At 45.5% G+C, this 24,225-nt stretch overlaps 1 protein-coding gene across 17 annotated transcripts in view; it reads left to right on the forward strand.

Moving 5' to 3' along the window:
* The window catches only part of pax2 (paired box 2), a 184,341-nt gene that overhangs the window by 12,436 nt on the left and 147,680 nt on the right, over window positions 1-24,225 (forward strand). For 10 of the 17 annotated variants that reach the window (XM_033012896.1, XM_033012898.1, XM_033012899.1 and 7 more), the window contains 3 exons: window positions 2,287-2,372; window positions 16,694-16,786; window positions 19,135-19,257. In XM_033012896.1, the coding sequence (XP_032868787.1) occupies window positions 2,287-2,372; window positions 16,694-16,786; window positions 19,135-19,257 (302 nt within the window). The remainder of the gene's footprint in view (window positions 1-2,286; window positions 2,373-16,693; window positions 16,787-19,134; window positions 19,258-24,225) is intronic. The other 7 variants (XM_033012904.1, XM_033012907.1, XM_033012905.1 and 4 more) reach the window with 1 other exon arrangement.

A 24,225-nucleotide genomic window follows, 5' to 3' on the forward strand; every position in this document is an offset into this window, starting at 1 on the left:
CGAGCGGTGGCCATTTAAAAAAAAAAACAAGTCCTTTTTTTTCGATGCTATTGATTCCGACTCCAACCAATTTTAATATTTCTTCAGGGAATTTTCTGTTGCGGCCAACTCATTAATTCACCCTTCTAAATTGCTTATTCAATATCCAGGACATGGATTCCGAATAAAGTCGGCGAATTTATGTGGCTGGCGCGAGTCAATAGGTCAAATAATAGTTATGGAGGAATTTTAAAATCCAAATAAAATATTGATACTTTTTTTTGATAAGTCCTGTAGCTTTTGTCGTCTAGCCCCAAGGACATTACTGGGGAGATTGTGGGCGATCGCGTAGCCATTAAAATCAATGAGTGTTTGATGTATATTGACTGCTTTTATATGAACTCCTAGAGTGGGGATCCCGTGTGTTAGAGGTCAAACAATAACACGGGGAGAGGGGGCGGGAGGGGGCGAGAGGGGGGCGAGAAAGGGCGAAGGGAAGGGGGGTGGGGGGCTGGGGGCGGGAGTGTCTAATATGTGTAAAGTGACCGGACGCCGCATTCGGTTACTAAACCGGTCACTGTATGCCATTAGCGCAGAGTTCGTTATCCTTCGGAGAGAGTTAAGCGATGGGATATCAAGAGAGGGAAACCAGGATGTAGGTGATGTCAAAGATAAGACACAAAAAGCTGGAATAACTCAGCGGATCGGGCAGCATCTCAGGAGAAATTGAATAGCTGACCCTTCTTCAGACTGAGAGTCAGTGGGAAGGGAAACGAGAGAAATAGACGGTGATAGAGAGAGATGTGGAACACATGTTTCAGAAATGGCTTTAGGAATCTGGTTTGGGAGTAAAAGAAGCAATGGACTGAGTTCTAGTCCCGGTTCTTCCGTTAGATCGTTCTACAGTGAACACCTAACTGTGGTGGAACCACCTTTAATGTCAATAAACCGGGATAAACACTTTGCCGAGATTGCTGATATATGCCTTCAGGAGTGGAGAAAATATTTAACACTGGGCGCCATAGAGTTGCTGCCTTACAGCACCAGAGATCCGGGTTCGATCCTGACTGCGGGATCTGACTGCAGTCTGTACGGAGTTTGTACCTTCTCCCCGTGACCGCGTGGGTTTTCTCCAGGTCATCCGGTTTCCTCCCGCACTACAAAGACCTACAGGCTTGTAGGTTCATTGGCTTGGTGTAAAATGAAAATTGTCCCTAGTGTTTGTAGGGTAGTGTTAGTGTGCGGGGATCGCTGCTCGGCGTGGACTCGGTGGGCCGAAGGGCCTGTTTCCGCGCCCTACCTATGAACTAAACTAAACTAAACTAAACTAAACTAAACCGAGGGCAGAACAATATTAAAGAAACAAAACGTGAAATACAATGGATCAGACATTTTTTTCTGCAGAATATTAATATGCCCTCTGTTTAGTAATCTTCAAATCCAAACCATTGGCATCGAGGAGAAAGAATCGATGATTCTACACGTTCTTGGTTTTCACCGGGTTCCTAATCAAATGAATATTTGCAGCAAAAATTAATTTTAATATTCTCCATAAAAATATTCGGTTTTGTCAAAAGTATTGCTGATATAAATCGTAGCATATATTAAAACATTATATATATATATATATATATATATTACACGTCCGCGGGGTATCTGGTCATTTAGAAGCAGGTAGCACGTTAGTCAGAGACACTCGGTGAAATAATCAAGACCGCGCATTAGGAGTTTAATATTGAAGGTAGACACAAAATGCTGGAGTAACTCAGCGGGTCGGGCAGCATCTCTGGAGAGAAGGAGTGGCTGACGTTTCGGGACTGAAGAAGGGTCTCGACACGTAACGTCACCCATTCCTTCTCTCCAGAGATGCTGCCTGTCCCGCTGAGTTACTCCAGCATTTCGTGCCTATCTTCGGTTTAAACCAGCATCCGCAGTTCCTTCCTACACAGGAGTTTAATATTCATTGGTAGCCAGCCCCTTTCAAAGTGTCATTAGTACTGGGCATTCTGCGATGGGGAGAAGACTTGCAAGCAGCATTACGGCGCTATTGCGTTTCTGTCACATATAATTTATAGCTTTCTATTTGCATTACTTCGCCTGCAACTAATTTCCAACTTTTCTCCAGTCTCAGATCAATTAAATCACATCCTTTTACCAATACAGGCGCCTCACGCAGCTTTGATTGCGGGAGTTCCGCCTGGGGATTTAGGTTTGCTTACACGCCAGACAACTAGATTAGCCGTGACCAGGTAGTCAGTCGCCCTGATCATTGAGGTGAATTGATGTGATTTCATGGTTTGTTTGCAGAATAATTCGGACCAAAGTGCAGCAACCCTTCCACCCCTCACCGGATGGTCCAGGCTCAGCAGTCACCGCGCCGGGACACACTATAGGTAAGGACAAAAACACCAACACTCCTTGCTCCACACCTCATCATTACTATTTGTGTATGTGTGTTAGTGTAAGTATATATAGGTATGTATATATCTATATATCTATTAGTCTGAAGAAGGGTTTCGACCCGAAACGTCACCCATTCCTTCTCTCTAGAGATGCTGCCTGTCCCGCTGGGTTACTCCAGCATTTTGCGCCTACCTTCGATTTAAACCAGCATCTGCAGTTTTTTCCTACACACTCTATATATCTATATATCTACACATACACACACACAGATATATATCCTCAGACTATATATATGGAGTCTGTAGAAGGTTCTCGACACAAAACGTCACCTATTTCTTTTTCCCAGAGATGCTGCCTGTCCCACTGTGATTTTTCCAGAATTTGTGTCTGTATTTGGTTTAAGCCAGCATCTGCAGTTCCTATCTACACACACACACACACACTCATATATTTATATATATATATATATATATATATATACACACACACACTGAACAGAATGTGTAAACATATTTATCTGTCAACAATATAATAAATGAGAAAAAACCCAGTATATATATAAAAACACACACACCACACACATACATACATACACACACACACACATTTATATGTATATAATATATACACATATATATTATATATATATATATATATATATATATATATACACACACACACACACACACACACACACACACACACACACATATATATATATATATACGCACTGGACTTTTTATCAATTTATTATATTGTTCAATAGACAGTAGACAATATACAATAGACAATAGGTGCAGGAGTAGGCCATTCGGCCATTCGGCCCTTCGAGCCAGCACCGCCATTCAATGTGATCACGGCTGATCATCTCCAATCAGTACCCCGTTCCTGCCTTTTCCCCATATCCCCTGACTCCGCTATCTTTAAGAGCCCTATCTAGCTCTCTCTTGAAAGCATCCAGAGAACTGGCCTCCACCGCCCTCTGAGGCAGAGAATTCCACAGGCTCACAACTCTCACAACGAGAAAAAGTGTTTCCTCGTCTCCAGTTCACAGAGAACTATGTCAACATATTCTGTTGTGCTGCAGCAAGTAAGAATTTCATTGTTCTATCTAGGACATATGACAATAAAACACTCTTGACTCTTGACTATTACACCCCCAGCCAGATTTAACCCTTTCAGGATGGTAGATGCACACTTGTGCATGTTTACCCAAAGTGGGATGTGGGATGCCCACACACCGGCTCTCAATGTCTTCATTCGGCACTACTCTCTAGCGGTGAGGTGGAAGCAGAGAAGGTCGAGAAGAGATTTACTGGAGTGCTACCAGTATTTACGCTTGCTGTTGGACTGAGATATGAGGAGGAGACACCTTTGTTCACTACGGGACAGAGAAAGATGTCCCTATATTTAAAAGTGTGTTCAAAATGGTGAAGGGCTTTAATACACTGAATGGGAAAGTCGTATTTTCAACAGGAGAAGGGCTTGGTGCCCAGGGAATTCAGATCTAAAATAACAGTGTTAATAACCAAAGGTTACAAAACTAGTCTAATCATTGCAGAAGGGAGGGAATTAGGTACATATCAGGTACATATCGTCAGGGTAATGGGGAAAGTGGTGGGGTGGGATAAGCTGATTATAAACTGTATGTGTAATGCTTGGATGAAAGATCTGAGTAGCGTGGATGTGGCTAGCATGTTTCCAGTAGTGGGGGAGTCCTGGACAATGGCGCACAGCCTCAGAATAAAAGATGAGAAGGATTTTCTTTAGTCAGAGAGTGGTGAATCTGTGGAATTCATTGCCACAGATGGCCTATTTTAAGGCGGAGGTGGACAAATTCTTGATTAGTGCGGCTGTCAGGGGTTATGGGGAGAGGGCAGGAGAATGGGGTTGAAAGGGAAAGATAGGTCAACCAAGATTGAATGGCGGAGTAGACATGATGGGCCGAATGGCCTAATTCTACTCCTAGAACTATGAACCTATGAAGTCCATTATACAGCTATACAGACCATTGAGTTTTCCGTAACGTCTTCGGGACTCTTTATCAAAGCCCCACTACCACATTATACCTGACCTATTCAAAGTCTACACTATATAGAGAAAGAGTTATTAATACGTGCGTAGAAAGGAACTGCAGAGGCTGGTTTATACCGAAGATAGACATAAAGTGCTGGAGTAACTCAGCGGGTCAGGCAGCATCTCCAGAGAAAAAGGATGGGTGACGTTTCAGGTCGGGACCTTTCTTCAGACTGAAAGGAGAGGGGAGGGAAGAGGTGGTAAGGAAAGGCCAGAAGCAAGCAGACCTGGCAACAGATGACCAAACAAGGGTGGAGTCCACAATGGCCCATTGTTGGCTAGGGAAGAGGTGATAACAAGAGAGATACAAGGATGTGAACAGTGGAACTAGCAGGATGAGTAGGGTGGGGAGAGAGAGGGACACATTGAGTCATAAATTTGCTAATTTATATATTATGCAAACACATATTCCTATTTGTGAAATCTATTTTACCAGAAAAAACAGGCCCTAACTTGATTGTATTACCAGCCCCACCAGATGGCGGGGTGGTGCAGCGGTAGAGTTGCTACCTTACTGCGCCTGAGACCCGGGTTCCACCCTGGCCACGAGTGCTGTCTGTACGGAGTTTGCACGTTCTTCATGGTGGTTTTTCTCCGCTCACACTCCAAAGACGTGTAGGTTTGTAGATTAAATAGTTTCAGTAAAAAATTGTAAATTGTCCCCAGCGTGTGGATGGTATTAGTGTGCGGGGTGATCGATGGTCAGCACGCATTTGATGGGCCGAAGGGCCTGATGTATCTCTAAACTAAACTAAATTAAACCAACAATTAAGAAGGAACTGCAGATGCTGGAAAATTCGAAGGTAGACAAAAATGCTGGAGAATCTCAGCGGGTGAGGTGGAAGGAGAAAAAGGGTCTCGACCCGAAACATCACCTATTTCCTTCGATCAATAGATGCTGCCTCACCCGCTGAGTTTCTCCAGCATTTTTGTCTACCTTAAATGAAACCAGCCCTTGTTTAAGAAGGAACTGCAGATGTTGGTTCCCAGTCTGAAGAAGGATCTCGACCCGAAACGTCACCTATTCCTACTCTCCATGGATGCCGCCTGTCCCGCTGAGTTACTCCAGCATTTTAGACAATAGGCAATAGACAATAGGTGCAGGAGTAGGCCATTTGGCCCTTCTAGCCAGCACCGCCATTCAATGTGATCATGGCTGATCATCCCCAATCAGTACCCCGTTCCTGCCTTCTCCCCATATCCCCTGACTCTGCTATTTTTAAGAGCCCTATCTAGCTCTCTCTTGAAAGCATCCAGAGAACCTGCCTCCACCACCCTCTGAGGCAGAGAATTCACACTCACCACTCTCTGTGAGAAAAAATGTTTCCTCGTCTCCGTTCTAAATGGCTTACTTTGTGTCCATCTTCGGATTAAACCAGCCCTTCCTGGACATGGCATGTTGGTCATTATGTTTGACATTTGAAATCAAACTGTGGTCACTCAGATACTATGTATTTATTGTTGTTTACATGTTGTTTTACAATTAACAAATTGCTACGAAGTGGGGCAGCTGTTACACAATAGGTGAATACATTAAAAACCTCGCACACAGAACCGCCCATGAATGCCAGTGAGATGAGTGTTCATTTGCCGGGAGAATGTTGCCATTCTCCTGGGTACTGCCACAGCAGCAAGTAGAGGATGCGGGATTTCCGGGATTTGGAGGTGGAGGGGGTGGGGGGGGGGGGAGGCGGCCCGGTGGTGCAGCGGTAGAGCTACTGCCTCACTGTGCCCGAGACGCAGGTTCGATCCTGACTACAGGTGCTTGTCTGTACGGAGTTTGTACGTTCTCCCTGTGACCTGCGTGGATTTTCTCCGAGACCATGACGTCATAAATTTTAGGAGTAGAATTAGGCCATTCGGCCCATCAAGTCTACTCCACCATTCAATCATGGCTGATCTATCTCTCCCTCCTAGCCCCATTCTCCTGCCTTCTCCCCACAACCCCTGGCACCTGTACTAATCAAAAATCTATCTATCTCTGCCTTAAAAATATCCACTGACTTGTCCTCCACAGCCTTCTGTGGTAAAGAATTCCACAGATTCACCACCCTCTGACTCAAGGAATTTCTCCTCATCTCCTTCCTAAAAGAATGTCCTTTAATCCTGACGATCTTCCGTTTCCTCCCACACCCCAAAGACGTACAAGTTTGTAGGTTAAGTGGCTTAGTATGAATGTAAAATGTCCCCAGTGTGTGTGGGTAGTGTTAATGTGCGGGGATATCTGCTCGGCGTGGACTCGTTGGGTCGAAGGGACTGTTTCCGGGCTGTATCTCTAAAACTAAAACTAAAACTAAAATTAAAATCTTGGTTTAATATCTCATTCAAGCTGCACTGCACAATCCAGCACGGCCAGTGTACAATGCCGTAGTCTGACTGGTCCGTGGATTGGGATTTCTTTCCGATTTTCCATCCATGCGGATGCTGAGACCATTTCCCAGCTACTTCTGCCAATCTTGCAGCAAAGCCTCGGCTGCAGAACTCTCATCGTTATTACAGTCGAGAGCAAAGAGTGATTTATTGTCATATGTCCCGAAATGGAACAATGACATTCTTACTTGCAGCAGCGTGTGTTTGTGTATGTGTGCGTATGTGTGTGTGCGTGTGTGTGCGTGTGTGTGTGCGTATGTGTGTGTGTGCGTATGTGTGTGTGTGTGTGTGTGGGTGTGTGTGCATGTGTGTTTGTGTGTGTGTGCGTATGTGTGTGTGTGCGAATGTGTGTGTGCGTGTGCGTGTGCGTGTGCGTGTGCGTGCGTGTGCGTGTGTGTGTGTGTGCGTGTGTGTACTGAATTTTGTTTAATATGGCGTTTACAGACCATCCATATCTATATATATGTGTGTTGTTTAAGAAAGAACTGCAGATGCTGGAAAAATCAAAGGTAGACAAAAAAGCTGGAGAAACTCAGCGGGTGAGGCAGCATCTGTGGAGCTATAGAATAGATGACGTTTTCGGTCGAGACCCTTCTTCAGACACATATATATGTGTGTGTGTGTGTTTGCCTGTTTTAGTGATACAGCATGGAATTGGGCCACCGATATGCGCGCACACACACACACACACACACACACACACACACACACACACACACACACACACACACACACACACACACACACACACACACATACACACACACAGACACATACACACACACACACACACACACACACACACACACACACACACACACACACACACACACACACACACACACACACACACCCACACACACACTTAAATATATAAAATTCTGCAGTGAATCTTGCAACCGCTATCCTGTTTTGACACAGACATTATGGGCCTGTTCTTGTGTTTCACTGTTCCATGCTCTATATGTGCACCACAATCTAAAAGCTAATGTTATGATGTTCTAACGTGTCAGTTCTCACACCTACTAGCCTTGTGAAGTTAACATTGAACGATAGTGTATTTCCTGTTATATCTTCATCATTATCAGGCAAAGAGACATATTTTCTGCCGAGCAGATTTTAACCCACTCTTTCTTGGCTGAGTTTAAATGTGAAACTCAAGAGATGAACGACTTAGATCTAGGAGGTGAAAGGGTAATCCATCCCCTGACTGTTCTGCACTTATTTTTAAAAAACAATCTCCCAAATTAACTGTAATAATTTAGCCAAATAATCATTATTTGTAATGTTTTAATTCATGCTTTGAGACTATCTTATTTCAACACCAATTGCAGCCATCTGGTTGATTTAGCAATTTTAGATCAACTAAACCAGGTGCAGTGAAAATTAGCCCTCTGGTATAATGTCATGCTTAGCAATGATCAGGAGTGGCATCTGTGGTCCAACAGTGGAATTACCGCTCTGGTGCGGTAACTTTATGCACGCCAACTCTCGGCTGCCCAGGAATTTCCTACCTTCTCCTCTTAAAGACCTGACTGTTGCTGGGTACTGCACCATCATTGAGAGGGTGCAGAGCCGGTTTGCAAATCTAGGGCAGATTTAAATACGAAGGGGAGTCTGGGCAAGCTGGAATTGTCCATATTACAGCAAAAATTATTCCAAATTTCCATCAGTGTTTTCATAAAGAAAGCTGGGAAAGAATTGTCAGGAGGACTAGTTTAGTTTACAGATACGGTGTGGAAATAAGTCCTTGGGCCCACCGAGTCTGCACCGACCAGCGATCGGTGCTAGCACTATCCTACACACACTAGGGACTTTTTACAATTTTACCAGGCCAATTAGCCTACAAACCTGTATGCCTTTGGAGTGTGGGTGGAAACCGGAGCACCAGTAACAGAGATACTTATTTTAATTTAGTTTAGGTTATAGACACAGCATGGAAACAGGCCCTTCAGCCCACCGAGTCCATGCTGACCAGCGATCACCCCGTACACTAGCACTATCCTACATACTAGGGACAATTTACAATTTGCAGAAGCCAATTAACCTACAAACCTGCACATCTTTGGAGTGTGTAATGCCCCTGTCCCACTTAGGAATCCTGAACGGAAACCTCTGGAGACTTTGCGCCCCACCCAAGGTTTCTGTGCGGTTCCCGGAGGTTGCAGGTGGTTGCCGGAGGTTGCAGGTAGTGGAAGCAGGTAGGGAGACTGACAAAAACCTCCGGGAACCGCATGGAAACCTTGGGTGGGGCGCAAAGTCTCCAGAGGTTTCCGTTCAGGTTTCCTAAGTGGGACAGGGGCATAAGGAAACTGGAGCATTCGGGGGAAAACCCACACGGTCATGGGGAGATGGACACAAAATGATGGAGTAACTCAGCGGGTCAGGCAGCATCTCTGGAGAAAAGGAATAGGTGACGTTTCGGCTCGGAACCCTTCTTCAGATTGGTCACAGGGAGAAAGTACAAACCCCGTACGGACTGCACCCGTAGTCAGGATCGAACCTGGGTCTCTGCCGCTGTGCCACTGAGCTGCCTCGCTAGAAAGTAATCTTTATTTATGCAGTCAGTTGTAATGTTTAGAATGTGTTGCGTTAAAGGGTAGAAGATGCAGATTAATTTTGTAAAGAAAATTTGCTAGAATTCTTTGAAGAAGTAAATAGCAGGACAGACAAGGGAGGGTAAGTAGATGTTGTTTACCTAGATTTTCAGAAAGCATTTGATAAGTTGCTACACAGGAGGCTGCTAAGGAAGAAGAGAGCCCATTGTATCAAAGGGCAAATACTAGCATGGATAGCAGGTTGGCTGGATGGCAGAATGCAAAGAGCAGCAATAAAGGGGGCTTTTTCTGGTTGGCTACCAGTGACTAGCGGAATTCCTCAGGGCTCGGTGGTGGGGCCGCTACTCTTCACGTTGTATATTAATGATTTGGAGGAGGGGATTGAAGGCTTGTGGCCAAGTTTGAGGATGATATGAAAATAGGTGGACGTGCAAGTAGTGAAGAGAAAGCAGGGACCCTGCAGAAGGACTTGGACAGGTTGGGAGAGTGGGCAGAGAAGTGGCAGATGGAACATAGTGTAGCAAAGTGTGGAGTCATGCATTTTGGTAGTAGGAATAAAGGCTAGATTATTTTCTCAATGGGAAGAAAATCCAGAAATCACAGGTGCAGAGGGATTTCGGAGTGCTGGTGCAGGATTCCTAAAAAGGTAATCTGTAAATCGAAACGGTAGTAAAGAAAGCAAACTCAATGCTAGCATTTATTTCGAGAGATCTTGAATACAGAAACAGGGATGTAATGCTGAGGTTCTATAAGGCGCTGGTCAGGCCGCATTTGGAATATTGTGAGCAATTTTGGGCACCATATCTGAGGAAGGATGTGCTGGCTCTGGAGAGGGTCCAGAGGTGGTTTACAGTAATGATCCCTGGAATGAGTAGGTTAAAACATGATGAGCGTTTGATGGCACTGGGCCTGTACACACTAGAGTTTAGAAGAATGAGGGTGGGACCTCATTGAAATGTAGCAAATAGTGAAAGGCTTGGATAGCGTGGATGTGGAGAGGATGTTTCCACTAGTGTGATAGTCTAGGACTGGAGGTCATAGCCTCAGAATTAAAGGACATTATGTTAGGAAGGAGATGAGGGAGAATTTATTTCGTCAGAGGGTGGTGAATCTGTGGAATTCTTTGCCGCAGACAAGGCTGTGGAGGCCAAGCCAGTGGATATTTTTAAGGCAGAAATAGATAGATTCCTGATTAGTACAAGTGTCTGAAGTTATGGGGAGAAGGGGTTAGTAGGGTGAGATAGATCAGCCATGATTGAATGGTAGAGGATATTTGATGGGCCGAATGGCCTAATCCTGATCCTATCACTTGATCTTATGAAACTGAAACTTACAGGTGAAAAAAGATATCTATGGGGATAGCGGGTTGTAGGAAAGAGGGGAAAGTGAGATATTATATAGTTTCAGCAATACTACAATTGGCCCAATTGACTTTCTTCTTGCAATAGTATAATTCCAGGACTCTTTGGTGTGGTTTAGTCCAGCCTAGAGAAACAGCATGGAAATAGGCCCTTCAGCCCACCGAGTCGATGCTGACCAAGGATCAAACTAGACTGTCCAGGAACAGCTTCTTCCCGGCGGCTGTCACTCTACTCAACAACGTACCTCGGTGACTGCCAATCACCCCCCCACCCCCCGGACACTTATTATCACTTATTATTATTTATTTAAATCATTTGCTATGTCGCTCTTCCAGGGAGATGCTAAATGCATTTCGTTGTCTCTGTACTGTACACTGACAATGACAATTAAAATTGAATCTGAATCTGAATCTGAAACTAGCTCTATGTCATCCCACATTCCCATCCGCTCCGTACACACTGGCGATAATTGACAGAGGGACAATTAACCTACAAACCCGCTTGTCTTTGGGACGTGGGAGGAAAGCGGAGGGCGGTGAATCTGTGGACTTCATTGCCACAGACGGCTGTGGAGGCCAAGTCATTGGGTATTTTAAAGCGGAGATTCTTGATTAGTACGGGTGTCAAAGGTTACGGGGAGAAGGCAGGAGAATGAGGTTGAGAGGGAAAGATAGATCAGCCGTGATTGAATGGTGGGGTAGACTCGATGGGCGGAATGGCCTAATTCTGCTCCTATGATGTATGAACATGAACACCCAGAGGAAGCCCACACAGTCACAGGGAGAACATTCAAGCTCCACACAGGCTGCACCCGTGGTCAGAATGGAACCCGTGTCTCTGGCGCTGTGGGGCAGCAACTCTACCGCTGCGTCACCGTGCTGCCAAAGGAGACCCTCAAAGTCTCGATGGCATGGTGGCGCAGTGATAGAGTTGCTGCCTCACAGCGCCAGAGACCCGGTTTCAATCCCGACTACGGGTGCTGTCTGTACGGAGTTTGCACGTTCTCCCTGTGAACAAGTGGGTTTTCTCCGGGCGCTCCGGTTTCCACCCACATTCCAAAGGCGTACAGGCTTGTAGGCTGATTGGCTTTGGTAAGTTGTACCAAGTTGTACATTGTCCCTGGTGTGTAGGACAGTGCTAGCGTACAGGGTGACCACTGGTGGGCACGGACCCGTTCGGCCGAAGGGCCTGTTTCAGCACTGTATCTCTAAAGTCTAAAATCAGCTTGTTAATTAAACCAAGAATCAAAATACTGTGTCATATTCTATCTGAACAAGATGGCCAACACTGCTAAACCTCATTCCATCCAGCTCCAACTGCAATACTTGCAATGTTTGTCAGTAGTCTGGGATAGAAAGCCTTGCTGAATTTGTAGAATTACAACAAATTATGTAAGGGAATATTGCAGGATTCATATGCAGCCCTGACTGATGTAAGTTACTTGTTTATGCCAGTCTGCATGGCTCAGTACAATGTGTCGGAAGGAACTGCAGATGCTGGTTTACACCAAACATAGACACAAAGTGCTGGAGTAACCTAGCGGGTCAGACAACATCTCTGGAGAAAAAGGAATATGTGACGTTTCAGGTCGAGACCCTCCTTCAGACTGAGATTAAAGGGAGAGAGAAACTAGAGGTATGAAAAGGTACAGAGCAAACCTGGCTCAGTACTATATTGGGCATTACCCTCACCTATAGGCGTTGAGGGGTGTATAAGAAGGAACTGCAGATGCTGGTTTACACCAAAGATAGACACAAAGTGCTGGAGTAACTCAGCGGGTCAGACAGCATCTCTGGAGAGAAGGAATAGGTGACGTTTTGGATCGGGGCTGAAGAAGGCTCTATGCGAAGATGTAGGGTGGGGGGGGGGGGGGGGGGGGGGGGGGGGTGGGGGGGGGGCTCCAATTGCTTTTGCACTTGTTTTCACAGAGATGATTTATAGATTATCCTAGCTGGTGTAATTGGTGTAATTTTACAGTTACATCACGGAGATGTTGTGCATACACTCTCTGCAAGTGGAGCAGTTATTGAAGGCAAGATCACACAGATCTGTTTGAATAGCACAGGGAAAGAACAGCTTGTAACTGAGCACAGGTGGCTGATTGTTCCAGCGCCCATTAGACTACTATTATTAGTCATATTGTGTAACGTGATTTTGTATACGTACAATGTACGTTGCACTCTCAACACAGATGCACACACATACACACACACACACTCACACACACACACACACACACACACTCACACACACACACACAGACACACACACACACACACACACACACACACACACACACACACACACACACACACACACACACACACACACACACACACACACACACACACACACACACACACACACACACACACACACACACACACACACACACACACACACACACACACACACAAACAAACACACACACACAGTGACATAGCTGTGAGAGCTTTTGACCCACAGAGGGACCCGGGTTTAATCCCGACCTCGGGTGCTGTCTGTGAGGAGTGTACATGTCCTCCCTGTGGCCGCATGGGTTATCTCCGGGTGCTCAGGTTTCCTCCCACACCCCAAAGACGTGCGAGTTTGTTAATTATTCTGTGTAAATCGCCCATGGTGCACAGGGAGTGTATGTGAAGTTGGGATAAGGTCGAACTAGTGTGAATGAATGATTGTTGGTCAGCGTGGTCTCGGTGGGCCAAAGGTTCTGTATCCATGGTGTATCTCGAAAACACACACACACAGAGTACATCACTTTGTGCAATGTGTTTCCATGTAAACTAATTCTAATAACTGGGGAGGGGGAGGAGGATAGTGACTAAGCTCAAACTGAACTTGGCCAGATTTGAATGAGGCCAGGGCAGCTCAGGATAGATCAGTTGATTGGATAGTTCTGTAAATGAGAGTGTGAGAGAGAGAGAGAGAGAGAGTATGTGTCCATAATGAGTGTGTGTGTGTGTGTCTGTGAGAGAGTGTGTCTGTGTGTGTGAGAAAGAGACTGTGTGTCTGTGATGGAGAGTGAGTGTGTGTGTGATAAGGAGAGTGTGTGCTACGGAGAGAGCGTGTGCGTGTGATTGAGAAAGAGAGAGAGAGTTAGAGACAAGAATGGGATTGTGTGTCTAGTGATCAGTGAATCAGCACTATTTATGTTAGTAACGTCATTGTCGTACACCTTGCAATTTGAAAAACGCAGGAATTTGAAAAAAACATTGGAATTTGAAAAACAAGTAGGTTTGGTGTCTTGAGTTAGTTCCAGCAGTGAACATCATAGTTGATCTGTGGACGATCTCAACGTACCTGCCTTAACTCCCATTACTGCTGATGCTCCACTAAGGATCATGTCAAATATTGCCCACTGATTAATTCTTGATAATGATTCCGTTCAGTTCAGTTGCTTCATATGTTTTAAGCGACAGTCCCACTGTGTGATGCCATTTATATTTTCAAAAGATTATAAACTGTGGTAAAAGTAGGATTGAGCATATTGCACTGAGCCATTGTACGAGGATTGATAGGAAGCAAAGGTATTCACGGTAGATTTCATTAGTACGGATGTCAGGAGTTATGGGGCGAAGGCAGGAGAATGGGGTTGAGAGGAGGGAAAGATAGATCAGACATGATTGAATGGTGGAATAGAATAGATGGGCCGAATGGCCGTATTCTGCTTCTAGAGGAAATGAAATTATGAATATATTTCAGTGTGATTTCAGTCCAGTCTGTGGCAGATTTTCCACGGCAGAGCTCTTTCCTGTCTATCTCTCCCCCACTCTCACACTCATCTCCTTGCCCAAACTTAGACAGTCGCACACACGTTTAAGTAATATCTAGTTGCCTCACAGCACCAGTGACCCGGGTTCGATTCAGATCTCGGGTGCTCTCTGTGTGTGGAGTTTGCACGTTCTCCCTGTGACCGTGTGGGTTTCCTCCGGGTGCTCCGGTTTCCTCCCACATCCCGAAGACGTGTGGGTTTGTGGGTTAATTGCCCCTAGTGTGTAGGGAGCGGACGAGAAAGTGGGATGTCATGATGGGCGATTGACAGTCAGAGTGGGGTTGGCGGGCTGACGATGGGTTCTGACCCAAAACGTCACCTATCCCTTTTCTCCAGAGATGCTGCCTGACCCGCTGAGTTGTGCCCCTGTCCCACTTAGGAAACCTGAACGGAAACCTCTGGAGACTTTGCGCCCCACCCAAGGTTTCCGTGCAGTTCCCGGAGGTTCCCGGAGGTTTTTGTCAGTCTCCCTACCTGCTTCCACTGCCTGCAACCTCCGGAAACCACCTGCAACCTCAGGGAATCGCACGGAAACCTTGGGTGGGGCGCAAAGTCTCCAGAGGTATCTGTTCAGGTTTCCTAAGTGGGACAGGGGCATATACTCCAGTACTTTAGACTTTAAGACTTCAGAGATACAATGTGGAAACGGGCCCTTCAGTCTACTGAGTCCACGCCAACCACATTCACCTGTATACTGGCATTATCCTACACACTGAGGGCACTTTACCAAAGCTAATTAACCTCCTAAACTGCTTGTCTTTGGAGTGTGGGAGGAAACCGGAGCACCCGGAGAAAACCCACGCGGTCACAGGGAGAACTGACAAACTCTGTACAGACAGCATCCGAGGTCAGGATCAAACACTGTGTCTCTGTCGCTGTAAGGTAGCAACACACCCGCTGCACCACTGTGCACTCGTTTTGTCCAACGCGTTTTGTCCAATGCATGCTACACGGCTTGTTTCCATGCTGTATCTCTAAACTAAACAAAATTAAATATACTAACAAATCTCTGGCAGGTTGAGAAGCTGAAAGCTATGCTTAATAGTAATATTTATGTTTGACAATAAGTATTTCTTGGGTGTAGACCAAAGTGCTGAAGTAACTCAGCGGGGCTGGCAGCATCTCTGGAGTAAAAGGATGGGTGGCATTTTGGGCCGGGACCCTTCTTCAGACTCTGGTCTCCACCCGAAATGTCACCCATCCTTTTTCTCCAGAGACACTGCCTGAGCCGCTGAGTTGCTTCAGCACTTTGTGTCTATCTTCCGTATAAATCAGCACCTGCACATCCTTTCTACACACTTGGCTGGGTGAATGTTGGGTTGAGCTCGCTTGGGTGGGTATACAGCTAGTCGGGGCCAATAAGGTTTACTTACTGGCATGAGGTGAACCTGTTGTGTAGACATTAGGATCAAAGCAGGCAAAACAAATCAGTTGGACACATACATACACATACACATGCATATACACATACACACGCATATACATATACACATGCACATACACATACACAGGTATATATAAGTTAGGGCAGCACTGTGGCGGAGCGGTAGAGTTGCTGCCTTACAGCGCCAGAGTCCAAGGCCTCTAGCGTGTCCAAACCCTTAACAATCTTACATGTTTCAATAAGATTGCCTCTCATCCTAAACTCTTCAAAAACATACAGGTTTGTAGGTTAACTGGCTTTGGTAAAAAATTGTAAATTGTCCCTAGTACGTAGGATGGTGCTAATGTACGGGCTGGTCACTAGTCAGCATGGGACTCGATGGGCCGAAGGGCCAGTTTCCGCGCTGCATCTCTAAACTAAACCGAACAATACATCTTTCGGCACGACACAGGACAAATCTTTCAAAACTCACATGATTGCAGCTGCAGAGAGAAGATTGCTTGACCCATGAACACAAGCCACTGACCTGAATGCACTCTGCTAGTTTTAATGTGCTTCTATGAAGAATCACTGCATCGAGCAAAGCTGGTCATTTCTCTGAAACCAAGCAGCATGTAATTTCCCCTACCCCTGCACACCGAGTCTAATAATTACATTATTTTTCCATTTTCCTTGTCAGAGATCCAATGTACCACCTGATAATGTCCACTTCCTTTTGAGATAATTTTGCAATTTTTTTTTTTTTTTGTTTCGTCTCGTCTCCTAATTTTGTCTCCCCCATTCCCGCCAGATGCTTCATCTCACTGGGCTGGAGATCTGTGGGGAACCAGCTTGCCACCGATACCTTGCTCAAGTGGCCTTTATTCACGTCTGAGTCTTGACAGTGAGTATTGGCTGCCTCTTCATCCCTGTAAGGTATCACAGCTGAATCCACCCCTATCCTCCTTCAGAAACAGCCCTCCGACCACCTTTAGTTTAGTTTAGAGATACAGCACGGAAACAGACTCACCGAACAGCAATCCCCGCACATTAATGCTACCCTACGCACTAGGGACAATTTACATTTAGAATCCATACAGACAAGCATCTGTAGTCAGGATCAAACCCATGTCTCTGGCGCTGTAAAAAATACCCCTGTTCCACTTAGGAAACCTGAACGGAAACCTCTGGAGACCTTGCACCCCACCCAAGGTTTCCGTGCGGTTCCCGAAGGTTGCAGGTGGTTGCCGGAGGTTGCAGGTAGTGGAAGCAGGTAGGGAGACTGACAAAAGCCTCCGGGAACCTCCGGGAACCACACGGAAACCTTGGGTGGGGCACAAAGTCTCCAGAGGTTTCCGTTCAGGTTTCCTAAGTGGGACAGGGGCATTAGGCAGCAACTCTACCGCTGTGTTACTGTGCCCCCCCCCCCCCCTCCACCCCCCCAACTCCCGATCACAACCTGCCAACCTCCTTATCTACCTCAATCCCCAACCCACCAGCCTCGCAAACTTGGACAAACACATGAAATGCTTAATTAACACATTTGCTTAATTAGCTAGTGGCGCACAGTAGAGTTGCTGCCTTACAGCGCCAGAGACCTGGGTTCGATCCTGAGAATGGCTGTTGTGTGTGTGGAGTTTGTACGTTCTTCCCCCTGACCTTCCTGTGATTCCTCCCACACTCCAAAGACGTCCAGGTTTGTAGGTTAATTGCATTGGTATAAATGTACAAAATGTCCCTAATGTAAGATAGTGTTAATGTGCGGGGATCGCTGGTCGGTGCGGACTCGATGGGCCGAAGGGCCTGTTTTGCGTTGTATCTCCAAACTCAACTAACTAAACTATCACACCACAGTGAATGGAAGCTCAAACTTCCCGACTGTTGTTATAGGCTGAGTGTTATAGGGATGCACTCCTATCTAGTGGAAACAAGGAACTGCAGATGCTGGTTTACAAAAAAAAAGACACACAGTACGGGAGTAACTCAGCGGGTCAGGCAGCAACCCTAGGAACATGGATAGGTTAATTTAGTCAGGTACATGGATAGGACAGGTTTCGAGAGAATGGAGTTAGGAGAGAGAAACAGATAAACCATGATTGAATGGCAGAGCAGACTTGATGGGCCGAATGTCCTAATTCTGCTCCTATCCCATATGATCTTACAGGCGGTTGTTCTGCCTTGTACTCCACTAAACCTCTCTCGAAAAGCGCTCATTGTTTCCCTAAATTGTATTTCTTGAAAAGTTTCAAAATGATGACTTGCATATTACAGCATGATTCATGCATGATTATTGAGGTATTAGTCTAGGTGGTGTTGTTAGACTTTTTGACTTTGGAGAAACTGCGCGGAAACAGGCCCTTCAGCCCACGGAGTCTGCGCCGGCCAGCGATCCCCGCACACTAGCACTATCCTGCACACACTAGTGCCAACTTACAATTTGTAACCGACAATTAACCTACAAACACGTGCGTTTTTGGAGTGTGGGAGGAAACCAGAGCACCCGGAGAAAACCCACGCAGGTCACAGGGAGAGCGTACAATCTCCATACAGACAGCACCCATAGTCAGGTTCGAACCCATGTCTCTGGTGCTGTAATTCATCTGTTGCACGACTGTACCGCACTTTTTTGTCCAATGCATGCTACAGGGCTTGTTCACTTGCTGTATCTCTAAACTAAATGAAATTAAATATACTAATGCCCCTGTCCCACTTAGGAAACCTGAACGGAAACCTCTGGAGACTTTGCGCCCCACCCAAGGTTTCCGTGCGGTTCCCGGAGGTTCCCAGAGGTTCCCGGAGGTTTTTGTCAGTCTACCTGCTTCCACTACCTGCAACCTCCGGCAACCACCTGCAACCTCCGGGAATCGCACGGAAACCTTGGGTGGGACGCAAAGTCTCCAGAGGTTTCCGTTCAGGTTTCCTAAGTGGGACAGGGGCATAACAAATCTCTGGTTGGTTGAGAAGCTGAAAGCTATACTTAATAGTAATATTTAAGTTTGACAATAAGTATTTTTGGGTGTATACCAAAGATGGACACAAAATGCTGAAGTAACTCAGCAGGTCTGGCAGCATCTCTGGAGTATAAAAGGATGGGTGGCACTTTGGGTCGGGACCGGCGCTTGATCTCATTAGAAAATGTTAGTCAAAGTTTGCGAAGTACTGTTGTAGAGCATAATGAGCTAAGATGCATTGTAGAGATGCTGAGAAATGGCGACTGTTTTAAAACAATAACATTTAATGGATTTCTTTCAGTCCCCAGTACCAACTCTCCGCCCGTATCCTCGGCGTCCAATGATCCCGTGGGATCCTACTCCATCAACGGGATTCTGGGCATTCCACGATCGAATGGTGAGGCTAAAAGGAAAAGAGATGAAGGTGAGGAGGAAACCCGATCCAGTTCTTTGTACTGTCACCTGTAGGGCAGCTAGTGTTTCTGGCACGGCAGCCGTGTGCTACCCATCTGCTCCCTAATCATCTTCTAGTTTACACGCGGTCTAGGCTGTTGGCTTGGGCTGGTCTGCAGATGGGGTTTAATGTTATTGTGGAATTCGGTGCCGCGATCAGGTTGGTGTAACGTGATCCTTGGCGAGGTGTTGGTCATTAGGCCCGCATGGTTTACATTGAGGAATGGCTTCAGTAATGGTACCAATGCACCCGTGCCTCTATATATTCTTTTACTAGTGATCGGCTCACACAACCCACCTTGTGTAGGATAGAACTGTAGATGCTGGTTTAAATCGAAATGCTGGAGTAACTCAGCGGGACAGGCAGCATCTCCGGAGAGAAGGAATGGGTGACGTTTCGGGTCGAGACCCTTCTTCAGACCCATCTTGTGGTTGTTATCTGTGGATGGTTTCGTTCAGATGGACACAAAATGCTGGAGTAACTCAGCGGGACAGGCAGCGTCTCTGGAGAGAAGGAATGGGTGATGTTTCGGGTTGCGACCTTTCTTCAGACCGTTTAGTACTGTTTTTAGCTTGGTTTATTGTCACAAGCACCGAGGTACAGTGAAAAGCTTTTGTTGCGTGCTAACCAGTCAGCGGAAAAGACAATACATGATTACAATTGAGCCATTTGCAGTGTGTAGATACATGTTAGGGGAATAACGTTTAGAGCAAGGTAGAGCCAGCAAAGTCCGATCAGGGATAGTCAAGAGTCAAGAGTGTTTTATTGTCATATGTCCCAGATAGAACAATGAAATTCTTACTTGCTGCAGCACAACAGAATATATAAACATATGTCTTACATACTCAAGGTAAAGTAAGGAATGTCGCTGTGGGAAGAGAGATTTAATAGTGTGGAGCGATTGTAATATATGATTGTAGATCTGCATCTGTGGCTAGCACACAAATAGTCGCCTGGTTTGGGAACCATCTTGGAAGCAGTGCTTTCTGTTAGGAAGCAGAAGATGGAATATGGTGATACTTTTCATTACAAGGAAATATTTCCTTCGTACAGTTTAAAGGAGTGAACTGAATGCTCAGTGTTGGTGAGGAGACAATTATGCTTGGTTGATGTGACCCTTGGTTCAACAGGGACATAGAGTGCTGTTTAAGTCATATAACGTGTCATATATTTGTGTACATTTTAACATATTTGTGTATAAAATCATGAGCGGAATAGATCAGGTAGACGCATAGAGTCTCTTGCCCAAAGTTGGGGAATCATGAACCAGAGGACATAGGTTTAAGGTGAGGGGGGAAGATTTAATAGGAATCTGAGGGGTAAACTTTTTCACACAAAGGGTGGTGGGTATATGGAACGAGCTGCCAGAGGAGATAGTTAAGGCAGGGATTATTGCAACATTTATGAAACAATTAGACAGGTACATGGATAGGGCAGGTTTGGATGGATATGGGCCAAACACAGGCAGGTGGGATTAGTAGATAGGATATGTTGGTTAGTGTGGGCAAGTCGGGCTGAAGGGCCTGTTTCCACACTGTACGACTTATGACTACAATATTAAAGTTGCTAATTAAAGGATAGAATATAAAGAGTGTTGTCTAAGTGATATATGATCTACTGATAGATTATGAGAGACAGAAATAGGTTGGACAGCCAGACCATTTCCCAGGATGGAAGAATGGCATCGTTTTAAGGTGAGAGGGGACAAAGTCTAAGCGAGATGTGGACAACATCTTTACACAGAGTAGATAAAAATGCTGGAGAAACTCAGCGGGTGAGGCAGCATCTATGGAGCGAAGGAAATAGGCAACGTTTCGGGTCGAGACCCTCCTTCAAACTCTGAAGAAGAAGTCTGAAGAAGGGTCTCGACCCGAAACGTCGCCTATTCCCTTCGCTCCATAGATGCTGCCTCACCCGCTGAGTTTCTCCAGCATTTTTGTCTACCTTCGCTTTTCCAGCATCTGCAGTTCCTTCTTAAACATCTTTACACATAGTGGCGAGTGCCTGGATCGTGCTCTCATGGGTTTAGTTTCATTATATTTTAATTTAGTTTATTGTTATGTGTACAGCGAAAAACTCTTTGTTGCGTGCCAACCAGTCATCGGTAAGACTGTGCATGATTATAATCGAGCCGGCCTCCGTGTACAGATACAGGATAAAGGGTTTAGTACCAGACAAAGTCCAGTCAAATCTGACTGAAGATAGGGTCTTATATTGGTGTTTAAGATACATTTGGATAGGCATTTGGACGTAGGGAATGGAGGGACATGGATTATGCTCAGGGAGATAAGAGGTGGTCTTGGCATCAAGTTTGGCACAGACATTGTGGGCCGAATGGCCTGCTCTTGAGCTGTTCTATGTTCTAAGTGCTTTAACCTTTTGGATATTGGAAGATTGTATCATGTGTTGTGTGAATCATTTCATATAATAACTGCACATTTTCTCCTTAATTTCATATCAAAGTAAATGAACAAACATTTTGTTCTGCAACCTCTCTGCCACGTGACTCTACATGTCATTTTCAGATTATTGCAAAAGTGACAATTTTGTAAAGATAGAGCCAATGTGTAAAATGTTAAATCGCATTAGTTGTCTGTCTATTTAGTTGACTTTAGCTTAGAGAACAGCATAGAAACAGGCCCTTCGGCCCATCGAGTCCACACTGACCAACTAAGACCCGTTCACAATAGTTCTATCCTACACACTAGGGACAATGCACAGAAGCCACTTAAGCTGCAGACCCGCATGTCTTTGGAGTGTGGGAGGAAACCAGAACACCTGGAGGAGCCCCACGCAGTCACGGGGAGAACGTGCAAACTCCACACAGGCAGCACCCATAGTCAGGATCAAACGTAGTCGGGTCCGTGGCGCTGTGAGGCAGCGGCTCTACCGATGTGGCATCTTCCAAGAAAACTTACCAAAGGAGGTTCACTCAATGACACAAAACCTTCAACAGAAACATTGATTCTTGAATGGAAGAAAAACATAATTAGTGACTCCCTATCATTGGCTTCAGTAAAAGTTGTAAATTGTCCCTAGTGCGTAGGATAGTGTTATGGCCCTGTCCCACTGTACGAGTTCATTCAAGAGTTCTCCCGAGTTTGCCCTGATTCGAACTCGGAGATTTACGGTAATGGCCGCTCGCAGGTACTCGGGGCTCTCGTGGACAATTTTCAACATGTTGAAAAATCTTCACGAGTCTTCCCGAGCTTACCGCATTTCCCGAGTACCTGCCGTTAGCGTTACGAGCCGCTAAGAGACGTCCCCGAGCTCCGACGTACCCGCTACGTACATTCTACGTGCTTACCACGAGTTTGATTTTTTTTTAAACTCAGGAGAGCTCTTGAATGAGCTGGTACAGTGGGACAGGGCCATTAGAGTAGGGGTGATCGATGGTCGACGCAAACTCAGTGGACCGAAGGACCTGTTCCTGTGCTGTATCTCTATAGTAAAGTAAATTAAACTCACTGAGGAGATCAGTATCGAGGGTAAAGACATGAGAGGCAAGGTCTCGTGGAATTAGCAGGTATAGCTTGGATTGTGAAGTACTCATAAGTGATAGGAGCAGAGTTAGGCCATTCAGCCCATTAAGTCTACTCTGCCATTCAATCACGGCTGATCTACCTCTCCCTCCTAACCCCATTCTTCTGTGGCAAAGAATTCTACAGATTCACCACCCTATGACTAAAGGTCAAACTGGAAGCCTGACTGGAACAACAGGGAACGATTCGGAGAACCACCAACATTTGATTGTTGTGAAATCTTGAGGAAATTGGACTATGTACAGTTGTTGGCAAAGACCGTTTGTACCTTTGACAATACTGATGCAATCTCGCCTGTCATCTTCTCAGTTTTGTTGATGGTTTTCTAATGACTGGATTATTGATTGCAACCTATGTGCATAGGATCATTTGGAAGCAATGCTTTGTGAGACAATAATTCTTATTCTTTATCCCTGTTACGTAAGAGGAGAGGCTTGTGTTCAAAAGCAATGGCATTTTGGATCCCCTCAGCCACATTGCGACTGAGTTCATAATGGGTTTTTTAACACTAGGTGCAGCAACATAATTATAGTGTAACTTTATACGTTCTATCAGGTTCATTGCTGTTGCAAAACTGAAACCATTTTAATAATATGCCGAGATACTTAAGATAGGAAGGTAGCTCAGGTAGCATAGTGATCACAGATACCTCCTGGCTTGTCAACAATCTCACCCTTACTTATCAAGTTCAGTGCCTTTAGCTTAGTTTAGATTAGTTTAGTTTAGTTTAGTTTAGTTTAGAGATACAATGCGGAAACAGGCCGTAGTCTGCTCCGACCTGCGATCCCTGCACACTTACACTATCCTACACACACTATGGACAATTTACGTTTATACCAAGCCAATTAACTGACATGTTTTAGAGTGTGGGAGGAAGCCAACAATCCCGGTGTAAACCACGCAGGTCACAGGGAGAACGTACAAACGCCGTACGGACAGCACCCATGGTCAGGATCGAACCCGGGTCTCTGGTGCTGGAAGGCAGCAGCTCTACCGCTGCCCCTCTTTGCCGCTTGCATTCCTATCAATGCTCCTTGCCCTCCATCCTCCTGGACTTTTTCACTCAGAGTGTGGTGTTTATAGAATGGGCGGCCAGGGGTGGTAGTTGAGGCTGGTACTATAACAGCCTTTAAAATAGACTTGGACAGATAAGATAAGATAAGATAAGATAAGATAAGATAGCCTTTTATTGTCATCCAGACCGAAGTCTGAACGAAATTGAAGCAGTCATACATACAATACAATACAATAAAAAAAACAACAATAAACACATATTAACATCCACCACAGTGAGTCCACCCAACATCTCCTCACTGTGATGGAGGCAAAAGTCTTAGGGCTGCAGTCTCTTCCCTCCTCTTCTCCTTCTGCGCTGAGGTGATACCTGGATTAGATT

This window comes from Amblyraja radiata, chromosome 37 (assembly GCF_010909765.2).
Source record: "Amblyraja radiata isolate CabotCenter1 chromosome 37, sAmbRad1.1.pri, whole genome shotgun sequence".
In the NCBI taxonomy this organism is placed as follows: Eukaryota; Metazoa; Chordata; class Chondrichthyes; order Rajiformes; family Rajidae; genus Amblyraja; species Amblyraja radiata.